At 50.5% G+C, this 22,419-nt stretch overlaps 2 protein-coding genes across 2 annotated transcripts in view; one reads left to right on the forward strand and one right to left on the reverse strand.

Moving 5' to 3' along the window:
• USH1C (USH1 protein network component harmonin) overlaps positions 1 to 14,253 on the reverse strand; it is a 46,659-nt gene extending 32,406 nt beyond the window's left edge. The window contains exons 1-4 of the mRNA XM_003781148.1: positions 14,108 to 14,253; positions 4,265 to 4,332; positions 2,744 to 2,887; positions 2,473 to 2,611 (exon numbers count right to left, since the gene is read on the reverse strand). Coding sequence (XP_003781196.1) covers positions 2,473 to 2,611; positions 2,744 to 2,887; positions 4,265 to 4,332; positions 14,108 to 14,143 — 387 coding nt within the window. The 5' untranslated portion in view covers positions 14,144 to 14,253. The remainder of the gene's footprint in view (positions 1 to 2,472; positions 2,612 to 2,743; positions 2,888 to 4,264; positions 4,333 to 14,107) is intronic.
• A 2,717-nt stretch (positions 14,254 to 16,970) lies between these two features.
• Positions 16,971 to 22,419, forward strand: part of OTOG (otogelin) — a 96,674-nt gene continuing 91,225 nt past the window's right edge. Inside the window, exons 1-4 of the mRNA XM_003781522.1 lie at positions 16,971 to 17,067; positions 17,518 to 17,578; positions 17,742 to 17,802; positions 21,391 to 21,466. Coding sequence (XP_003781570.1) covers positions 16,971 to 17,067; positions 17,518 to 17,578; positions 17,742 to 17,802; positions 21,391 to 21,466 — 295 coding nt within the window. The remainder of the gene's footprint in view (positions 17,068 to 17,517; positions 17,579 to 17,741; positions 17,803 to 21,390; positions 21,467 to 22,419) is intronic.

Raw genomic sequence — 22,419 nt, forward strand, 5'->3', positions numbered from 1 at the left:
GCACAGCTTCCAAGGGATCCTCCAGGACAGCTGCCTCTACAACACTCCCTCAAAAGTCACCTTCTTACTACTGCCAGGAACACTTCCCTCTCATTCTTGGACACAGACCCCCAGTCTTCTAGGGACCTGTCATGAACTTGGAGGAGCTCAAAAAGGTACAATGGAGAGGGCTTGCTAAAGGTTTCTTGGGACCTCTAATCGAGGAGAGAAGCTGGACTAGCTCCTTGTACCTATTTTTTACAACAATTCTGCAGAGTAGGAATTTGTGTCTGTGTTAATCAGATGAGGACACTGAGGCTCAGAGAGGTGAAGTGCCCTGCCCACGGTCCCCCAGCTAGTAAACAGTGCTGTTGCTGGGATTTGAAGTCGGGTATCTCTGATAGATAAGTGTTGTCTCTTGGGTGTCTGGAAGCAGAAAAGAAGGGCGCCTGGCCAAGCCTGGTTGCAATTCCCTGTGTCCTGCCCTCTCTGGATCCTTGCCACCAAGGTCTGTAAGCCCACAAGTTCCCAACAAAGGCAACAATTATTCTCTCCATTTTACAGCTGGGACAACAAAGGCACAGAGAATCATTTTCTAGCCCTAGTATATGCAGTAAATTGTATAGCATGATTGCCCGGTTCAGGGCAGAGCCCACAGGGTAAGGCAAGATATTCTTGAAAAAAATCTCACGTATCTCCAGGAGAGAGAAAAGATCAGAGGGATGGACCCCTGGGACTACGTCCTTTTGGAGTGTCCAACAGCCTCATAGGTCAGATCAGTACAGGGTTGTCAGCCTAGCCAGGCTGTATCTGAACCTGATCCCTCCCCTGCTTTCTAGAATCTTCTCCACACTACTCTTAAAAGTGAGATCTCCCCTGAAATACAAACCCCAGACAGGTCAATGGATGCAGCCCTTTCCCCCAAGCTCCTCTGAGTAAAGTTCCTGGTCTTGTTCCTAAAGGGAACTTGTCGCAGAACCCCAGTCAGAATGATTCCCACGCAGCCCCTGGCTCAGGTTGCAGGATCGACTTTCCTCTCCCTCTCACCCTGCATGGAGTCCTGCAAAAAGCCTTTTGTGTAAGGGCCACAGTGATATGACGATCTGAGGGACAGCAGCACAAAGGAGGGATGAACTCAGCAGCCAGAGAAAAGGTCGATAACACATAAGCCTGAGAAACAGCTGGGAAGGTAAAACTAAATTTCATTAAAATGCCCCGATGCTCCCAGTCATGGAGGTACCATTGAGAAATGCTTGTCCTAGGAGCAAAGCTCACCCTGGAAGAAAAAATAGGGCCTCAGCCGACGCCAAGAGAGGAGCTCATTATGTTTCTTCTCTGGCTACATTTCTGGGCTGGAAAATGTGCCGCAGAGGAAAGGAATAATGAAGGGGCTGAAATTTCAGACACCACCAGCAAGCCGTGAGACAGGGATTTAGAACAAAGCGATGTCTGTCAGCTCTCTGTTACCACCCCGACTCCACGGTGTCCTGTACCATTAGCCCTTGAGCCCCCTGAAGCCCCTAGCTTGGCAGAATTGTGGTGTTGATAATGAACATGCTGGAAGCTTTGGGGCGTGGTCGGAGGGCCTCCTTTATCTGCACGTACAGAAACACAGCTCTGGGCTCTGGTCGTAGTGAGACTTGGAGGTCTGCCCATCTCTACTGAGGCACTGAGGTGTGGGGACCTTGAGGGAGAGCTACCTGGGGTGCTGAAGAGAAGTTTCTGGGCTTGGCAACCAGAAGACCCAGGTTCTAATCCTGGCTATGCCACTTACTGGCCTCCTAGCCTCTGTTAACTCTGCAAAATGGGGATGGCTCCATTAGTGCATACAGTAAGAACTGGCTGTGAGTGTGTGACCTGGCCCATCACAGGTATTTCATAAATTCCCCTCCCCCTCAGTGTTTACTTAGCAAATTCACAGCCCTTATGTACCAGGCATTGTTATAAGGACTTTCTAATATTCATTCATTTCATGCTCATCCAACCTGATGAGGTAGATAACATCGTCATCCTCTCATTTTATAGATGAGGAAACTGAGGCGCAAGGATAAATCATGCCATCCAATGACATGAAGCTTAATGAAGCGCAAAGCCAGGATTTGAGCCTGAGTGATCCACCTTCGGAGTCTGTGCTCTCACGCATCACACTGCACTGGGCTTTCTTTTTCCCTGCTGGTAAAAGGTGACATATTGAAAGCTGAAGTGTCTGGACATCGCTGTGCTCTTCTGCTAGGAAGGAGGAGGTGGGGAAGTGAGCAGCAGCAGTTGGGAAGAGGCAGTGGCCAGGTTCCCAACTTGACTCGAGAAAATAGGCATTTATTTGCCTGTGGCCTGATTTCTATGGGCCTACAAACACCTGTCGGGATGTGTTGGCCTTGTCCTCCCCCAAAGGCTTGGAAAAGTGAGTGACCACATTGTATGCCCAGCATCCTGGATGAGTGAGGGGGGGAGACAGGAAGCCTGAGGTCCTGGCCCCCCACCCTCCCCACTCACCTGGAGCCCGACGCTGTCTGCCTGACCACCTTTGATGAGGTGGGAGATGAAGAGCCCACAGCCAAACTCGAGGCCGCCACGCACGCTGAGGCCAAGGCCTTCGGGGTGTAGGCGGTCCAGACGCACCTCCTTCAGCTTCCTGCCACAGCAGGAGAGGTCAGTGATGACCCAGCTCGACTGCCAGTGCTGCCCTGCCCACTAGTGAGGGACTCTGTCCATCCAAGGGCAACCTCCCCCACCCCTGCCTCTGGCCTGGGGGCTCCCTCCACACCTGGAGCGCCGTGGGGTCAGCTGGTCATATTCCACCTGGTGCTTCAGTGGGATCAGGGGCCGGATGGCATCAAAGAGGGGTAGGCGGCTGGGCTCGTTGATGACCAGTTTCAGGTCTCCCACGAGCACGGCCACATCCATGGTCCTGCAGAAATGCAGCAGATGCTAATTCACCCCTGGCCATGACCTCTGGGACCCAGGGATTTCCAGAGGAAGCCGTCGCAGTCCCCCACCCACTGGGCCCAGGCCTAGGAATTGAGGAGCCCACTCCTGCAAAGGTCAGAGCCCCTAACTCCGGGCCAGGTGCCTCAGACAGCTTTGTTCTCTCACATAAATATCACAAGGAAACAGCATGCTAGGGATCGTTAGCCCATTTTGCAGATGAAATCATGCCAGGACTTCAAATTTAGCACTGTGTAGTTTGAAGTCCAGGGTATTTCCAGATAGGAAACCTCTGTGTGCAGAGTCGACGGCCCCTCCCATACTGTTATCTCCACTCTGAACTGCTGCTGGGCCCTCTAAATTCTACCCTCACCATCTCTCTCCCGTGCTTCCTCCTTCACATTGTCCAGACCTTGGCCACCTCCAGCCGTCTGCTGATTTACTCATCTCATCTAATCTTTTCTAAATATAAGTCACTCCCCCACTTAAAATTCTTCGATGGCTTCTGTTACTGACCAGAGGACAAAATTCGTTCTTGGCAGGCTCAGGGCCTCCATGACTTGTCTCCATGGAACTTTTCCAGCCTGTGGCTATTTGCGGTCCCTGTGGACCCCAAGTCCTACTCCCCCAGGTTACACCTCATTCCCATCCGCACCCTGTGCTTTCATGCCTCCACACCTTTGCTGCTGCTGCTCCTTCATCCTGGAACACCCTCCCCTGATATTCTACCTGTCAAAATTCTACTTAGCCTTCAAAGCCTAGTTCCAGCCTCCCTGGTCATCCTCCCACACACACTGCCTAAAGTGGAAACCCCTTTCTTCACATTTCTGCTGATCCCTGACTTAGCAGTTATTTTATTGTAACTTATGTTTGAGCTCTTTGTGTTTGTAGTGTCTGCCCATCCCCCTCACCAGGCCATGAATTACTGGAGGAAAGAAGGTGGATCTTATTCACCTCCAGTTCCTGCATGGTACCCAGCATAAATGTATACGGAATAAATCAAAAAACAAGTGGGTGCTCAAAGACATCTGGTGCAGGGGCTGGGGCCAGCTGGCATCTCTCGTTCTGTCCCCACAATCATACTCTATTGAACCTGTCTGGCTGCTTGACAGACTCCCCCATCTGGCTGTGAGCAACCTGAGGGCAGAGACCAGGCTGTCTTGCTCACGAGTATCCCCCTCCCCTAGCACAGAGCCAAGCACAAAGTATCTGTGTAAATACTTGCTGCAGTGAAAGAATGGCATCAGCATTTGATTCCTAGGAGCACTAAGCATCTGGCTTCTGGGCTCCTCTGGCCTAGAACAATTCATGCCAGGGCTCCCAGAGACAGAGGCACTCAAGCTGGACCCAGCACACTTACTGGTGGTACATCCGCAGCACGTCATAGAGATAGTCCTTCTCTGCATCATTTTCAATCAGGAAATCCACCTGGAACACCCAAGGACAGAATTAAACAGCTCCACACCCAGCACCCTATAGCAGACCGCAGAGAGGAGAGGCCACCCCCAGGGACCTCTCCAGCATCTCCTCAGGGCTAGGATTGCAAGGGGTGAGGGGAAGCCATAGGCCAGGCTGCCCCCTCAACTGCGGACATCAAACCCATGCAGACCACACCAGCGTGGCTGCAGCCATTCACTTGTACATCCAGATGTGGCCAGGCTGAGTCCTGTCCCCAGGTGGGTGATACAGGAACATGCTCAGGGTTGCACACACATATGAGCGTTTACTGTGCTGTTGCTTGTCCCCGTGGCTGTGTCATGCATGTCCAGAAGAAGCCCATTTCTTACCTGATGGTGGCTATAGTGCCGGATAAACGCTTTCAGAAAGGATTTGGGCCACTCGTTCAGATAGCACATCCCACTCACCGGAAGCCCCCTTCCGCCAAATTCTTCTCTGACACTGATGCCACGGAAACTCAACCCTGTCCTGGCCTAAGCTGGGCTGTCCCTGAGTTCTGTCCACTAGTCAGCCTCCTGGCCACTCCTTCCCCCTCCTAAGGTCCTGCACATGCCCCCAGGAGGAGAGTCGGGTTACATCATTTCAACTTTGTTGACGTCAATGGCTGGGGCTCCACAGTTGGGTTCAGGAGCTGTTTCGTTAGCACCTCAGTCTCAGGAGAGCTCTGAATTCCACTCCCTGGGATAGCTCAATGTGAATCTCTATGCACTGCACCCTTGTCTCTCTCTTCAGACTAAGACTGGGTAACGGGGCAAGGTAGAAGTTTGAGGGAGCATTGGGTCCCTCTCTTCTGTAGCCTCTAGGCCCAACGGCGCAGGCCTGAGCCTCAGCCCTGAACAGACAGAAACTCCTGCTGGATGCTGCAAGCACCCCTGATTGGTCCTCAGAGAGGGGCCAGAACAGCTTTATCTCTTTCTGTGGATGTCTGTCTGTCTCATCACAGAGACATGCTGGGCCCAGCTTTGAGATTTTAATGCAGATTGTGGCCTTGATCTGGCAGCATCCCTTCCCTCTAGATCAGGCTGAGTATTTCACTGAAGGTAAGAACAACGTAGGAGGCTTAACTCACAGCTTGGCCTATAGCTGCTATCGAAGTTCACTCTACCTGCTCCAATAAGGGCACCCCTATTTTCCCCCGATCTCACTGCAAGGGCTCCCAGCCAGTTAGAAGATGGGGGGAGCATGTGGTTGAGAGGGTGGCACCAAATCATAGGGTGGCAGTTGGGCTCTGGCACACACAACCTAAGTGAGAACCCACAACGGCCCTCTCAGGACAGAGCCCGGGCTCTCTATCCACTCTGCCGGGGCCTGTGTGAGAGGGCTGGGGGACCTCACTGACACAGACCTGGGCTGCCCACAGTGGTCTATGATTAAGGAGGCTGAGCAGAGAAAAATTCTTAATTACCCTGGGAGCAGGGCCAGAAATACCTTTACAAATCAGATCGTGTCACTTGCTTGCTTGATAGTTCCTTTTTACGCTTAAAATCCAATCCAACCTCCTTGCTTTGACTTATCAAAGCCCAACTTCCCCTCCTAGCACTCTTTCCGGCTAGGCTGGCTCCTCTCAGTGGCTCCTACAGGCCCACCCCTCTCTAGCCTCAGGGCCTCAGCATAGGCTGTTCCCTCTGCAGAGATTGCTTCTATCTTTCCCTGCCTGGCTGCCCCCCTCGCTGCCCACCTACCTGGACAAAACCTGCTCTCCCTACCCCGAGATGTTTCCAGGCCTTCATTACATCAATTAAATCCATTACAATTTGTAATTTAAGGTTTTCTTTTGTAAATCGTTTTGTCTGTCTCCTTTGTTGGGTGAAAAATTCCATGAGAGGAAAGAAGAGATCTGTTCTAAATTCTTCCAGCCTAACACCTAGTAAGTGCTTAATAAGTAAGTACTGAATGAATTTGTCTCCCTGCCTCTTGGCACCCCTGCACAATTTGGGTGTGAACAGGAGAAGGGAAAGGACGTCACCCCCATGAGTCCTCATGAGCTTCCAAGAGATGGCAGCAGGAGCTTTTCATGGGCTTTATTCCATTTGTTTATTGCACCAGCCCTATAAAACCAATATTCTTACACCCATTTGCAGATGAGGAAACTGAGGATCGGTGAGGTTAACTTACCCAAGGGCCTCCCAGCAAATAAGCAGAGCTAGGATCTGAACCCAGGTTTGACTTTAAAGCCTACACTTTCTCTGCTACACCATGTCCATTTTGTGTTCCTCATGCATTCCAGGAAAAAAAAAATACTCCCAAGGCTTCTTCAGGCCAAAATTTCAGCGTTCTTCCTTATCTCTAATCCCCATCTCTCTGCTCTGCACTGTTAAGAAAACCCTTTTGGCTTGGTCTACAATGAGCAAGAAAATAAAACATCTTTTGAATAACTCTTGAACCCAAATGTTCTGCCTTCTAAGGGGAGCATAAAAATTTCATATGCTTTGGCTGGAGTGAGGACATCCCTGACTTTAGCAAAGGTAGGGACAAGAGTAGGAATGTCTTGTTGGCTGAGGCCTCAGGACTGAAGTCCTCTCCCCTCTCCCAGCTCTCTCTGCAGAATTGCATCCTGCTGCACCGTTAGGTTTAAGTGGTGAGGGACTGTCTTCTGTGGACTGAATTTATTATACACTAAGCAGAAATCTGGAGAAGACTAAGGGAATTTGCAAGGGTAGGGTCTAGGATGCTGTTCTGCTTTCCCTGGGCCAAGCACAGATCACTTGGAGATGGTCTTGGTGGAAAAAAGCCTGTTCCTTGGGGTCCCATGCTCCTGGCCCCTTTGGGCAGCCTTTTAGTACTGACCACTGCACACAGAGACCTCCCTGTCCCCTTCCCCTGCCAGAAGTCACATGCTAGCATCTCCTCCTGAGGCAGCCATAGGGTTCAGCTCTTCACCTTCACATCTACCCACTCTCACTGGTTAGGTCACCCAAACCTTGTCTCCTGTTCTGCCCTTGCCTGCCTCTCCAGGACTGTCTCTGCCATATTCCAAGTGGGACTTAGGCTGCAAACACACCAGAATCTCCCCGTCCTCACTCAGAACACCCCACCTGTCTCCATATCTGACTTGCCCATTTAAAATATTCTCTCTCTCCCACAACAGCTGGATAAGGAGATCTGTTTTATGTGGAATGCTCTTTCAATCCTCAAAAATTTGAAAACTGGCTTTTACATGGAAGATCCTGCAAATGGAGGGATCATTCCCCACCCAGAAATGTCTGGAAAAGACTGAGAGATAACAGCACTGCAGGGCTCTCTGACCACAGCCCAACTGAAAACACACACTCATGCCTCACTCTTCAGGTGTTAAAAGCCACTGGGAAAGAAAACAGAAAGCTGGACGTTTCTCCGGAAGCCTGAACAGTCAGTAAAAATAGTACCATTACTTAATTACTTTCTAAATATTAAAAAAATTATATAGTGTTCTTTCCTCCTGGTATTCTACTTTGTACCAGTCCAAGGATCTGTTTCAGGGAGCCCCCTGCTCTAGGGTGCTTTGTTCCATTCTCCCAACGCCCTGGGTTCGGGGACATACAAAGCACCTGGCACACAGTAGGTCTTCCACACTCCTGTCTTCCCTCTCCTCATCTGTGCTCTTGTTTCCCTGTGGTACCAACTCCCTGCGGTGCACACACTGCACATGCTCAGTGGTGTCAGTTGGATGATGACTGATGCTCTAGTCTAGCGCCATCCTTCTGTCCCCTGGACCCTGTCTTAGGTCACCAACTTCCTGTCACTGCTCAGCACACATCTGCCGCAGCCTCCTGGATCTGTTTCCTCTCAGTTTATTTCCAGCTCATCTGAAAAGAGTAGTTCCCAGCTATTCCATCTATGCAAGACGGGCCCTCCTCCCATCTGAGCCTGGCCTTTATCTCAGGGGAAGTCCAAGTTACCTGTCTGAGATCTTTCCTGACTATGGCAGCCCAGTGCCTTCTCTCAGTCTGGCTCACTCATTTGGGCTAGTCTCTGCTTACTGACTGTCCACAGCATCTGAGGAATGTTACATATATTATCTTTAACCACCTAACAACCTTTGAGTGTATAATATTATTTCCACCTCACAGATGAAGAAACAGAGGATCAGAGAAGTGGCAGAGGTGAGACTCCAACCTCTGCCTGCTGGCTCTAAAACCTCTGCTTTTCTCTAAAACACCTAATGGTACCCACTTACTATATATAACTTTTTTGTATGCAGTTGTCCAATACACATTTGGTAAGCACCTATTGCATGGAAGATACCAGCCTTCTTCCTCCAGCTAGATTTAGATAGCGTTCCCTATTCTTGGATCCCTCCTGATGTTGGTTGGGCCTCAAACCCTAAAGGAGCCCATCGTTGGGGGGACTTCTATCAACCCCCCACTCCCTACTCGGCATTTGGCATTCTCTGGCTGGTGTTCAGCTGACACTGTGCTCTCTGTGTGGGGGTGGGGGAGGGAGAACCTCCACCCTCATGATCTCAAGCCCCTTGTCTGGGGCACTGGAGGTAAAATCTGGGTGTGGCTGTGGGCCTGTCTCTGGTCTCACCTCCTGGCATTCCTCCATATAAACAGCCCTTCAGGACAACTGCGCTCATAACATTTAACTCATTCAACTTTAGGTGTGCCAAAGAAGGAGAAAGAGAACAAGAATGAATTAAATAATGTATGTTGTTCTACCCGAAGCCTCCTGGGCAGTTATGGGGATTAAATGAGTGAGTATACATAAAGCACTTAGGACAGTGCCCCTGACATTGCAATATGTGTTAGATCTTTTCCTTTCAGGCCCTCAGCTTTCTCTACCCTGTCCTTGGTCTGGGGCTGGGAGTGTCTCTGCTGGGGCTGAGACCATTTCCCCTGGTATTCTGTTGTGCTCAGTTAGTGGGAAACACAGTCAGGACCTAAGAGGGCCCCTGGAGAAAGGAAGTAGGGCTCTTAGTCCCCCATAGGTCCCTTAGCCTAAGGCTGCAGCTCCTGTTTGGGGCTCACCTATCTGGTGACCCTCCCACCCCTGGCCTCCTCCAGTGGGCCCCAGGGTATATGCCCCTCTCTACACAGGCCCTTCATAGAGCTCTCTTGGGTTCTGTTTGGGTGACCACCTGCTCCTTGCTGTGTGGCTGGTATGAGACACTAGTGGTGATACTAGCGCCATTTCCTTTCTGGGGACTCTTTCTCCACCTTTAAGACTTACTCAAATGATGTTTCTTCTTAGTTAAGACTTTCCTCAGGCTTCCCCACAAAGCCTGTCATGTCATTCTCTGTGAACACGACAGCACTTTGCCCCTACCTCTGCCATGGGCCTCATCCAGTTGTGCTGGGACTTTCTCTCTTTATCCTCCTGTCAAGTGTGTGGCCCCGACACAGACCTGGGGTGTGAGTGTGGCAAGCAAACTCCTTTCCCTACTGGCCCTGCACCTCTCTGAACCTCTGTTTCTCTATCTGTAAAATAAGGATAAATCTCTTTTCTTAAAAATAGGATTTAATCCTTTTATAAGAGATGAATAATTGTTTTTAGTATTAATCCAATGGGTTAATAATTATAAAGAGTGTAGAACAGCGCCTGGCAAGCTGTGAGTCCTCAGTGTTTATTAAATAAGGCCAAGTTAGAATAAATGAATACAGTTCTTTCTCCTCAGCAGCTGGCAGTGAGTGGTCCTCCATAAAATATTGGTGGGACCAATGGACCCAGCCATACTTCTTCCCAGATCTTCATGGCATGTATCCTGGAGAGAACTAGATTTATTTGACTCTTGTTTTCTTATTCTTCATCTTTTCTTTCTTTTTTTTAAGCTGCTTTGTTGAGGTATGATTGACATATAAAAAGCTGCACATATTAATGTATTATGTATGACCTGATGAGTTTGGAGGCAAACATACACCTGCGAAACCATCACCACCCCCAAGGCCATAGACCCTTCACCTTTCCAAGGAGCTCTTGCAGTGCCGACTAGTTTGTAGCATCTGACCAGTGCTAAGCACAGTGACCACACCTTCCTCCTGGCTCACCTTCCTCACTCGCTGCTCTGTCTCCTCTTCCTCTCCTCTAAAAGTCAGGGTGCCTCAAGTTCTGTCCTGGGTTTTCTCTCTCTTTTTCTAAGTGGCCTCATCAGTCTCAGGGGGTTTAAATACCATTTATACCCCTAAGGCTCACCAAGGCTTGTCTCCAGAGCACTTCTCTATTCAAAGGTCTAATGAAAATCTCAAACTCAAAACATTCAAAATGGAATTCTTTGTTTCCACCACTTTCTGCTCTGTCTCTACCAACCTGCTACTCTCAAAATGTGGACTCACCCTTGATGCCTCTCTCTCCACACCCACAGCCACTCATCAGTAAAGCCTGTCAGTTCTCCTACATGTATCCTGAGTCTGACCTATTCTTATCCAGTTCAAGCCTCATCTCTGGCCTAGCCTACTTCAGGAGCCTCCTGACTAGGGTCCCCCTTCTATCTCAGCTTTCTCTTAAGACAAGCCAGAACACTCCCTTTTAAATGTAAATTGATCATTCCCCTCACTGGTCTCACATCACACGTATAACAAAACCCAAATCCTGACCATGACCTGTGAGGCTCCCAGCACCCCTCTGATACAGTTCCCACAGGCTCTCCGCTCCATAGTTCCATTCTGTCCTACTCACTGTTCCCAAATAGGCAAGCATATGCTTGCCCCAAGACCTTTGAACTTGCTGTTCCTTTATTCTGAGATGTTGTTCCACATGTGTTCTTGTAGCTCCTACGCTCGCTTATTCCAGGGCTCTGCTCAAATGCCCCCTCTTTAGAGAGGCCTTCCTGACTACCCTATAGAAAGCACCACCTTGTTACTCCCTACCCTCTCAACTCTGTTTGTTTTCATAATATTTATCACTCGTTGGCATCATATGTTACTTATCTTGGTTTACTTGTTAACTGTCTATCTTCTCTACTAAAATGTGTTCTCTAAAAGAGCAGGGGCTTTGTTTTGTTTTTCAATGCTTACAGAACTACCAGGAATATATTAGGAGCTCAGTCAATATTCATTGTATGTAGGAGTGAATGACTGGCAAATTCCGGAAGGCAGTCTATCTGACTTTCCTATTCATCCCACCCCACCCCCAGATGCCTGGCCCCTGGCAGGGTGCACCAAAGATACGTGCCTGATTTCTGAACAGGCAATAAATAAATGCTCTTTGAGCAAATGAGTAACCAAGTTCCTGCGGTGTGCTGGAGCTGTGAAGAGGAACAGTCCTCCTTTGAAAAGCTGGTTCTCTGAGGAAGAAAGATTAGGGTCTGATTGTGCCCTGTCTCCCCCCAGTCCTGGCCCAAAGCTGTTACTTGCTACTAGAAGTACATGCAAGTGCTACACGTGACCTTGGGGTAACTGCATATATGCAGAGGAGTAGAGGCCTAGAGCCTGTTGGCTTATAGGACAGGACACTCTGCACATACTGGCTGGGAGCAGGGTGGTTACTACAGGCTCAGAGCAGCCAGGCTTTGAATTCCTATTTAATCCTAATTGTCTTATGAGGTAAACATCCCGAGAAAACTAAAACTCAGAACAAGTGGCTCACCTAAGGTCTCCCTGACAGTGACAGGGTTGATATTTGACTCTAGTTCGGCCTAATTCCAGATAATAAATTCCAGTGGACATTTTTCGAGGACTCCCTAAGTGCCAAGGTCTATTTAAGTTCCCTATATACATGTAGATCTCATTCAGTACTCATAATGTCTTTTAAGTTAAATACTGCTATCCTCATTTCACACATTAAAGCACTGAAACGCAGAGAGGTTAAGTAACTTGCTTAAGGTCACACAGCACTTTCCATCAGAACAGCCCCTTAAGTACTACCTCCAACAAGAAAAGGATTTAGATTACAAAGCATTCCTCTGGGGTAAATCTGCTCCAGAACACTAAAGAAGGGACCTCTAGAAAGCAAACAGTAAGCTGTAGATTGCACCCAGCGTTTCCACATGCCCTATCTTTATGCTCTGCTGCTTCATCCTCTTTCTCCAAGTCCTGGGTGATCCTTAGCCTGAGAAGGGAAGGCTGCTGCGGTCTCTTAGGCAGCAGGGCACAAAGTCCAGCCAGGCAGGGCCCAGTGTGGCACCCGCCCTGCAGGCACACAGAGGCATAAATAGATAATGACTCTTGTGATGACGAAGAGCAGAGGAAACATGGCGGTCTGAGGCCCTTTGTAGCCTGTGGGGCCTGAAGAGGAGGAACAGGAGCGAATCCTGGGTCTGAGTCAGACACCAAAGACCCTGAGATGATTCTTGCAAAAGAGACACAGTAGATACCTTACAGGGAGAAGGCAAAAGAAAGATATTACTTTCAGCCTATGGGCAGGAAAGTGAAATTCAAGCCTAAGTCTGGGGTGGGGGACAGGAGGTTGAGCAGCTTTAAAGTGTATTGCCTGAAATTTACACTCACCAAGTGTTCTTGAGGCTAAAATTTCTCCCCTTGCAACAGATGTACTGGTGAACAGTGTCTCACGCCCCCAAACTCCTGCTGAACTTCCAATTATCTCTCACTCCTGGGGGCAGGATCAGGCACCCAAGGCCTTGTTTTCAGGAGACTTCTGTCAGTATGAGCTGTCCCTCTTTATGCCCCTACCCAGGCTTGGTCCCACACTTAGCGCCTAGCCATGGGTAATTACTAGTGTAGGGTCTGCCTCCCACTCACACCACCAGCAATTTGAGGGCACACACTGAGTCTGGCACAGAGCAGGAGCTGAGAACATGCTCATTAAACAAATTACTAATCGTTGGCCCCTGCCCCAAGGCCCATTTGCCCCCACATCGGCTGGCTGTTTGGACTCCTCTGGGCCTCTGCTTGGGAAGGAAAATGTTAAGCATCCTGACCCTGCCTTTCTGAGCTCTGCCTCTAAGACCTAGAGAGAGTTTGACTTAGTGTAAAGATACTACCCCTGGGGGTTTTGGAAGAGCCTGTGGGTAACTCTAGGCACCCCAGACTTCACCCCCGGACCCTGAAGCATCCTAAGCCCTAGTGGGGAGGTCTGTTGGGTCTCCTCAATGGCACTCTGTGGCCTCAGGGACTGAGCAGATCCTGCACAGCTTTGGAAATAGTTCTGGAAATCCCCTGGGTAAAATTCAGCAGCTTCCAGTGGTGGTCTTTGAGGATCCCAGGCCACCAAAGAGGCCTCTCACTGGGAAACCAGGGTAGATGTGGCTCTGCCCCAAGCATCTGGCTGGCCAGAACCCAGCTCCTCACAGCCCCAGAACCTCCTCCTTTCCTCCCCACTGTGTCCTGCTCAGCAGCAGTTCCTCCTACTTCTAAGAAATGCCCTTATGCAGTTAGGGGCCTCCCTAAAAGGCTTCCAACTTATGTTTGGGGTCAAAGTGTGGAGAAAGACATATAGTTTCCCTTCTTTCAGTCCTCACCTCTCCGGATTCTGCCCTGACTCCCTCTACATGCTTCGACAGTCCTGCATTAGGGGCACTAGGAGAGAGGCGGATTTGCCACGGTGGGGCATTCAGAGAAGTGGCTGATCTCAGCCCAAGGCTGGAAGGTATTCCAACCTCAGAGGCTTCCCAGCCCCTGGACGGCAGAAGGAGAAGGGACACTTTCAGGAGATCTATCAGTTTAGCAGCCCCTACACTGGAGTCCCAGTGTCCCTTCCCTAATTTTACTGGGGATCCCTGCGGCCAGCCAAACGACCCTCGATGTCCCAGCTCACCAGAGCTATCAGGCAGGGCGGGAAAAGGGAAGGGGTTGCGCCATAATGTCCATCCCCGCCCAACCCTCCCAGGATTCGAGTGTCCCCTAAGCTTGGGGTGCTGCTCGCAGCTAACCTTGTGCCGGAATTCTCGGGCCACCTTTCGGTCCATGGCTGGGCCAGACAGAGGCCGGGTCGTCCCACGACCGGCTTCTTCGGGTGCCGGTGCCTGCTGCCGGGAGCTGGCAAGAGCAGCAGCCGAGTCGGTCCCGAGCCTCCTTCGAAGCTGGAGGAGGAGCCTGGGCGCTTCGGGGGCGGGGCCTGGGCGGGGCCTGGGCGTGGCGTGGCGGGGCCGCTGCGGGCTGGGCTGCTGGGCGGCTGTAGACACCTGAGGCGAATCTTTGCCTCCCACTGAGGTGATAGGAGCAAACGGGCCCTATGCTGGTGGTGGTATTTGGGTTCAAGGCTAATGTTCCCCTTGAAGTAGTACCCAAACACATGCAGTTGAGGAGGAGGATTGTGCAGACGTGGGGAGGAGATTTCAACCAACTTCTGCTCTCACCTTCCTTGGCCCCCTCTCTACCCTCCACAAAACAGAGAAAAAGAAAAATCAAACCCAGCCCACTCCCAAAACACACATCCACCGAAGCCTGGAAGATCCTGGCAGTAACATCTTGATCTACAGCTGACCTTTATCCAGGGCCCCGACACTCTGATTCATTTGATTCAATTCAGCTTACGTTTGTTTAACTCCCAGGTCTAGTGCTGGGTGTAAAGACAATGATGAACCAGGCCTGGGCCAGACTGAGAGTTTCCCAGTCAAGAGAGGGATGATAAAAATGTGTGAATGACGGAGGTGCTTTAACTATGAAGCTTGTGGTTGCCTGAACTTAACCCAAGGTAGGCACCTGACCCCTTTGCACCATGTCATGTACAGGGCCAAGGAGATGGACAGCAGCACACATTGGGTAACCACATGCTTCAGGGGCACCTAAAGACTCTCTCTCTCTCTGCTTCCCTCCCCCAATAGCTGAAGTTTTGAAAGCAGGCTGTTTTTATTTGGGGCAAATTATTGCTTAGTTTAAGATGTAAGTCTCTCCTGGAGAAGAACCTTAAAATATTATCTGTGTTTTCATCATAGGACTAACATTAAGTCAAGGAAAAGACCTGTGGGATTTTCAATAGCCCAGAAAAGATCACACTATATATTCCCCTCCAACTTACTTCGTCGATTCTCTACATTATAAAATATATTATATTGCTGTTTATTTCATATTTAGAATTTGGGAAGGTAAGAGTGAATGTCCTTAGCCAGGGGAAAGCAGTCCACTGGCCACCCCAATCCTTTCTCAACATCCACCTGCCAGAGACTCCCTTCATCTTAAAATGCTCCCTTCCTGGTTTTGAGGACAGGACTGAGTCCTGGTTCTTCTCTCCTATGAATGTCCTTTTGTAAGCTTCCTTGGAGACACCAAGCCTTTACCCATTCCTTAACAAGGGCTCTTTAAGGCTCCATCTTTGGCTTTCTCCTCTTCACCTTTCCATCTATGCCCAAGGCTTCCTCCTGTGTAAGGATAGCTATGTGTGCTTTATTTACTACTATATGCGTAGAATGGTGGTGGCCTGGAATTGATGCTAAACACATTTGTTGGATGGATGAATGAATGAATGAATGCATCCCATATCTCTACCCCATGGCCCAGCCATGGACCAAAAGGTGGCCCCAAAATTCTGGCACAAGGTTAGCTACGATGGGCACCCCAGGCTTCAGGGACACTGGAATCCTGAGAGGGGTGGATATGGGGTGGACTATCCCCAGTAAAAAGATGAGGGGTCTACTGAGGCCAACATCATTACCATCGTCACTACCATCATCATAATAACCGGCAAGAACTGGCATCTAATTGCTGTCCCATAAGTGTTGGCCAAGTGAATGATACATGGGTTCCCAAGCCTCTCAATGCCACCTATTTAAAAATTCCTCCCAGGCAGACAGTGTACCTTTTTTCACAAAATTAAAGTTGTTTTTGTCAAAGTGTGTTCTTGATGAGGACAATAACATAGGAGTATGAGGCACTTCTGTCATTCAGTAAACATTTCCTGAGCTGGGCTCTGAGCCAGTGCTGGGCATACAGAGGACTAAAGCATGAGCCATTCTCTAGAGGTGTTCAAAACTGCGCATTGGGGGACCCAAGTGGAACTGTAGTGGATGAAAGGGGTTCAGCAGTGTATCCAGAAACAAGACCAGAACAGGTTTAGGTTAAGTTCAATGAAAGGGGACTGAGACTCCGCCTGGGCAAAGTTGGCAGCTTCACCGAGAATGACTGGGGCTTGTTTTTACAGTGGGCATGGGAGGAGGGAGATTCCGCAGGTTGCTGGAAGGCTTTGGTGGGCAAGGTCTTTCTGGCAGAACTCTTGGGGCAGGGCCAGGTAGGCCTTTTGTTGTGGGAGGGGAGGTGGGAGAAGGGTGTAGCCAGGAGTGGTGTAAACACAGGCTAGGTCTCCACAGTTCAGAGCCCTGGCTCTGTTATTGCCTGCTGACCACTGAGTGACATGTCTCAGGGCTTTGGTCTGGCTCTCTGAAAAAGGAGAGGGTAGGGCCAGACTCACCAGCATTTTTGGTTTCTGGTGTAAAGGACTTCTAGGACCCAGGTAAGGGGAGCTGGGGCCTGCACAGGCTGCCTCTTTGCTCCCCCAGGGGACTTAGGGCTGGGAGATCTAAATCCAGCCTTCCCTGGGGAGGGGTAGCCACAGGCCAAGAAGAGCAAAAACTGAGCCAATGCCAGGTGCCTAAATTATGGTAATAACCTGGGCAGTCTTGTCACTCTAGCTAGGGGAGGAGCCAGGAGCCTGGGAGGAGGGTCCAAGGGAGCCCTGGGCCATGAGAACAAGGACCACAGCCTCTGGCATCTGAGTAGAGGTGTGACTCTGCTTTGGTCAGGAGAGGCACCTCGGCAGGCTGGCCCTGCGCTTAGGCTCCCCGGTCCCCGCGCACCCCTATGGGAGCCCAGGAGTCTGCGCTCTGTTGGCTGCTGGCTTGCGTCTGGCTGGCCCAGGGCGAGCTGGCAAGGGAGTCCCTGCGGGTACAGCGCCTCGGTGAGAGGGGTGTGGGCTAGGGAGGTGGGGGGCTGGAGGAAGGTTTAGGGGGACGGACTCAGACAGGTTGGAGAGAGGGAGGAAAGAGAAATGGTCTGCAAGAGGGCAGAGGGACGGAGGGGGGGTGGGGGGGAGACTAAGGAAAGGGACACAGAAGGCAAGAGAAGGAGGTCTTTGACCACGAGAGGAAAGAGTTCTGAGCTGGGCGGGGTGGAAGAGACCCAAGATACGGAAATACAGAAAAGGGGGTCCAAGGAGCGAGAGGGAAGAGGGAGACCCTTCTGGAAGAAGGGTCATCAGGGAGGGAGAAAGGATTTGAGCTGGCTGCAGGGAGAGAGAATGGGGAAATTCTGAGTGGTACGGGAGAGGCTTCCTAGCAGCCGGGAGAGGGGGTGGGAGACCCCAACAAAGAGAGGCCCAGCTTGAGTGGATAATCACACCCCTCCCCAGCCACAGCACCCACACCGCGGAGCAGTGCAGAGCTGCAGCCAGAGCCCACCAGGGAGCCCAGGTGAGTAGGTATGCACTTGTGGCTTGTCCTATCCCTTCCTTTCACCTTTATTCCTGAAGGTGACCCCAGGGATTTAGCATGTAGAGTGGGGCAGGTCAAGGGGAGGTGGAGAGGCACGACCCATTCCTAGCCCCTACCCATGCCTGACTTGTTTCTCCTCCAGCCGCAGCTACCAGGAGGTGACCCTTGTTGTAGGGGACGCTACAACAATGATGGAGGGCCAGGTAAGGGGAGGCCTAGGGAAGGAGGCTGTGTTGGGCGGGGCCTTACTTGTGTCTAGATATGAGGCTGGCAGGGGACATTAGGTTACAGGGGGGCTGTCTCTGGAGTTATACAGGGGTCAGGATGTGTCTGATGCAGGCACATTCACAAAGCAGTTCTAGTCCTACTTTCTTATCTTTTGGGGCTGTGTAGCTGGCTAACTTTATTTTACGAGAGGTGAACACCAAGGCCCTTTCAGGAGACAGCTGAGCACTCCCCTCTCCCTGGGAAAGTAGGAAGATGAAAGTTTAGGAGAGTGGAGTTCTGCGAAGGCTCTGACCCTGTCAGAGGCCCCTCTCCTACCCAGAGCAGAGCCCCAGCCATGCTATACCCAGAGGTGAGACGAAGACTGGGCCACCTGGTGGAGGTTGCAAGGAAAGATGGGTGGAAAAGCAGAGCTCTGAGCGCCTATCTTTTTATTTTATTTATTTTTATTATTTTGAGACAGAGTCTTACTTTGTTGCCCCCAGTAGAATGCTGTGGCCTTATAGCTCACAACAACCTTGAACTCCTGGGCTCAAGTAATTCTCTTGCCTCAGCCTCCCAAATAGCTGGGACTACAGTCACCTGCCACATGCCCAGCTATTTTTTAGAGATGGAGGTCTCAGTCTTGCTCAGGCTGGTCTCGAACTCCTGAGCTCAAGAAATCCATCTGTCTTGGTCTTCCAGAATGCTAGGATTACAGGTGTGAGTTACTGTGACACCCGTGGCTTACTCTCCAAGGATCCTTCATGCTCATGAAAAAGGTTGCAGTTTTTTTCTTCTTTTGCCAAACTTTGGTCTCTGGATTAGGCGACTTAGATTCTCTTTCTGCATTTTTTTTCTTTCTATAGGCACAGACTTGTTCCAAATTCCACCCACCTGCCATTGGGTGCCCAGAGCAGCTTGTGCCCCAGTGATCAACTCTGGGCAGCCCCTTGAGCCAGTAGGTTGAGGAGTATCCTTTAACATAGCAATGAGTCCCAACCATCTGCCATTGGAAATAAACAGGAAGGTCCCAAGGTGGGGCAGGCAGGATGCAGGGGGAACATACTTCTTCTCTAACATGAATTTTCTGGCTCTTTGACTTCTTGTTGACCAGTTCTTCCAGGTCCCAAGTTTTAGAATCACAGATATACTTTGAGTTGAAAGGTAACACAGTCATTCTTTTAACAAATAGGGAAACTGACCTAGGGGGGTGACTTACTGGGGCCCTAGGTGAAGCCAAGTCTCCTGGCAGAGCCAGGCCTGTCATGAATACCTACAGGACTCCAGGAATCCCTGCAGTTTAGTGGGGGAAATGATCCTCACCCAACACCTCATTCCCCAGCAGGCTTCCTTAATGGTTTACAGGGTAAGCATCCCCTGTTTTTCCTTGGGGAAGAATTGTCTAGAAGAGTTGATCTAGGCAGGTTTCTCACATGACTCCTTAGAAAGACAATGAATGAAAATGGCCTCCCTCTAATGTAGCTGGAGTGGGGCTGATGGACAGAGACTCCCAGACCAGGGACACTTTAGGAGCTCCTATCTGGAATACCCTCATTGGTAAGGAAGGTGGCATGGGTCCCAGACTGGCAGACAACCACCATTTATCTCAGTACTGCCCCACTCCTGGAGAGCTCAACCATTCTCTAAAGAATTATTGCTGTAGACAGGGAGTTCATGAACGTGAAGGGAGAAAAATGCATTGTTATTTATAGGAACATCAATCCAACAGAAATTTAGCATCCTTTTCAGTTATAACTATTGTCTACAAACCATGGGAGTATCAGCAGTGTCTGTGACAGTCACTGATAGAAATCATAGATATTTTCTTTATCATTTTATAGTTGTTGATATCTCCAGATGTCATTTTTGCTCATCACTGCTTTGAAATTTTGGCAGTGGTGAGGCCTGCTGCTAGATCTCGTTATTTAATGTGTTAATAAAGAACAAATATTATGAAATGAACATTTTTATAAAATATAGTAGTGATTATATTGTAATAAAATTGATTTCCTCTGTAATATTATATTTCAATTTGTGTATTTAAAAACATTATTCTGAGAAGGTGTCCACATGGGCTTCACTAGATTGCCAAAGGGGTTCATGGCACAAAGATGATTACGAGTTAATCATCTGGATTGGATTTAAAGCATTCTCCAGGAAATAGCTTTGACTCTGCAGCACGGGTTATCTTATCCTCATAACATGAATCTCAGAGGCTGCACCAGAGGTGGGGTAAAGAGTGGAGACATGAGGACAGTTTAATTACAGCTCTCTGTGACTGTGGGACGATGGTGGCAATTATTTCCCCAACCTGTTCCCCAGTCTCCAGGGCCATGAGATAGGTGACACCTGGGGCTGGGAGCATCAGGAGCCAGGAGCCACAGCAGGGTGAGAACCCTGAAACCTGCAAAGGACACCAGCAGGGCAGTGAAGAGGAAGGCATGGTGTTAGGGGATGAGTTAGAGACACCTCACCTGTTGCGGGGTAGGGTGGGGCGGAGGGGTCGAAGAGCTAGGGTTGGTCTCCAGGAACCAAAGAGCTGGCTCCTTCCTGTGTTTCAAGTCCTTTGCTGGAGGCTGGGGCTCAGCCTGGGGAGGGGACAGAGATGACAGTGAGGGAGGAAGACATGTGAGGCAGATATTCACACTGTGGTCTGTAGCTTGTTAGCTCTGTGAACAGGACATAAGCTCCACAACGGCAGGACTCTGTCCTGTTCACTGTGCCTATCACGGTGCCTGGCACATGGTTCTGGGGACATTGTACAAATGAGGAAGCTGAGACCCTAAGATGAGAGGAGCCAACTGTGCTTAGGGTGCTGATACCAGGTGACATTAGGCAGACTGGAGTTCCGTGATGTTGATGTCCAAGCATCTAGCCATGGGGTGACTGAACATCCATGATGTTAGGGCAGTCCTAATTTCAGATGGTTTATGTCTGGAGAGACATGTGCTGAGAATTCAGTCCGGAAAATAGAGTTTCTTAGCCACACTTTGCCTGTCTCCCCCTCAGACTGGGCAAAGTGGGGTTGAGTCCTGACTTGGAACTGAGTCCTGAGGATGGGGTGGTGATCTGTGAGGTGCTGTTTTTGCTGTTGTTGGAAGAGCTCCAGAGGAAGGGGTGGGGTGGGGGTGAATGTCTCCTGACCTGGGGTGAGGGGCAGCCTTTGTTCCTTAGCTCTGCCTCCTGTTTGTTCTGCAGACAAGGAGGTTTTGTGTGAGGCTGAGGAGGACAGAAAGGTTTATTGGGAAAGGAGGGAGGGAGGGAGAGCCTGGGGGATACTGGAGCATGGAGGGAGGGGATGTGTTCATGCTGTAGTCCTCACTGGCCTGCCACAGAGATGCCACTTGGGAGAGTAAAAGCCAGGCCTGTGTTCCTCTGGGCCTAGGGAAGGCCTGAAAATTCTCCTATGCTCCTCAGGGGTGGCCAGGGGCGGTAGAGTGGCAGGGGCATGGAGGGATAGGGGAGTTCCCTTCTTCCAGAAGGTGAGAGTAGGGCAGTGACCTCCTTCCTGGAGGTCACTGCCCAGACTCTGGCCCTGAGGTCAGCCCTGGATTGCTTTCTCTTCTTCTTCCTGTCTTTAAAAGGAGGCTGAAGCCCAGGACTCCTTGGCCATGTCATCCTGGGAAAGGAGGCTCCATCGGGCCAAGTGTGCACCATCATGTAAGTGAACCTTCACTGTGGCCGGTGGGCTGGAGCGCTGACACCAACAGGCCTGTGAGGGTAGCAGGGCTTCCCTTGGGCCTCTTGATTTCTTCTCCCAACCTAGGGTCTTTTCTCGCCTTTCTCAGACCTGGCCTCCAAGGCCATTCTGCTTTCTCCTTCCTGCCTGAGGAGACCTGTTCTTATGATCACAGCCCTGAGGCTGCCTTCATTGTCTGACTCCTGGGAGATTCTGCTTCCTTATTTAGTGGTGTTTTTTTCTCCACCTATCCCTATTTCTGTGACCTCTTTCTACTTCCTGTAGCATTCATTGTCCTTCTTCTTGTGTTTTCTGTGGCCCCTCCCCTGTAGTGTCGCCCGCCCCGCCCCGTTCTGAGTCTGTGGCCCTGCCCTTCTTCTGCCCGGTGTCCATGGCCCCTCCCCTCACCTGTCCCGCGTCCGTAGCTCCTCCCCTCACTTGTCCTGTGTCCCTGCCTCCCCCTACCCCCGCCCCGCCCTGCGTCCTTGGCCCCTCCCCTCACATCTCGGCTCCTTTCTTTCCTCACCACACACTGCTCTGCTTTGTCTTCTCTGCATCTCGGGTAGTGGCTGTTTTGCATCTTCCTATGAGGTTCCTCTCTCATCCCCTGGTTTATATACCTTGCCTCTTTCCTAAATTGGTGGGCAGTGAGGAAGGAGAGTACCTGAAGATCTGGGGCAGTCCTGCTGCTCCTCCCACATGCTCCACTTCCTCAGTTCTGGCTGTCTTGCCTGCTAGCCTGGTACTTAGCTTAGGAAACTGAAGGCCCAGGTGGGGCTGGCCTGTGGACCACTTGATGTCCTACCAAAGACGGATGCTCTGAGGCCAACCCACCTGCCGGCCGGTGGGGGGCAGGGCTGCAGTCTGAGGCAGCTGCTTATGCCTCCACCCCGGCCAGCTGCTGAGGGAATGCTCAGGCTGCCTATGATGGGGG

Source organism: Otolemur garnettii, unplaced genomic scaffold, assembly GCF_000181295.1.
Source record: "Otolemur garnettii isolate 467f Iridium unplaced genomic scaffold, OtoGar3 scaffold00001, whole genome shotgun sequence".
NCBI lineage: Eukaryota > Metazoa > Chordata > Mammalia > Primates > Galagidae > Otolemur > Otolemur garnettii.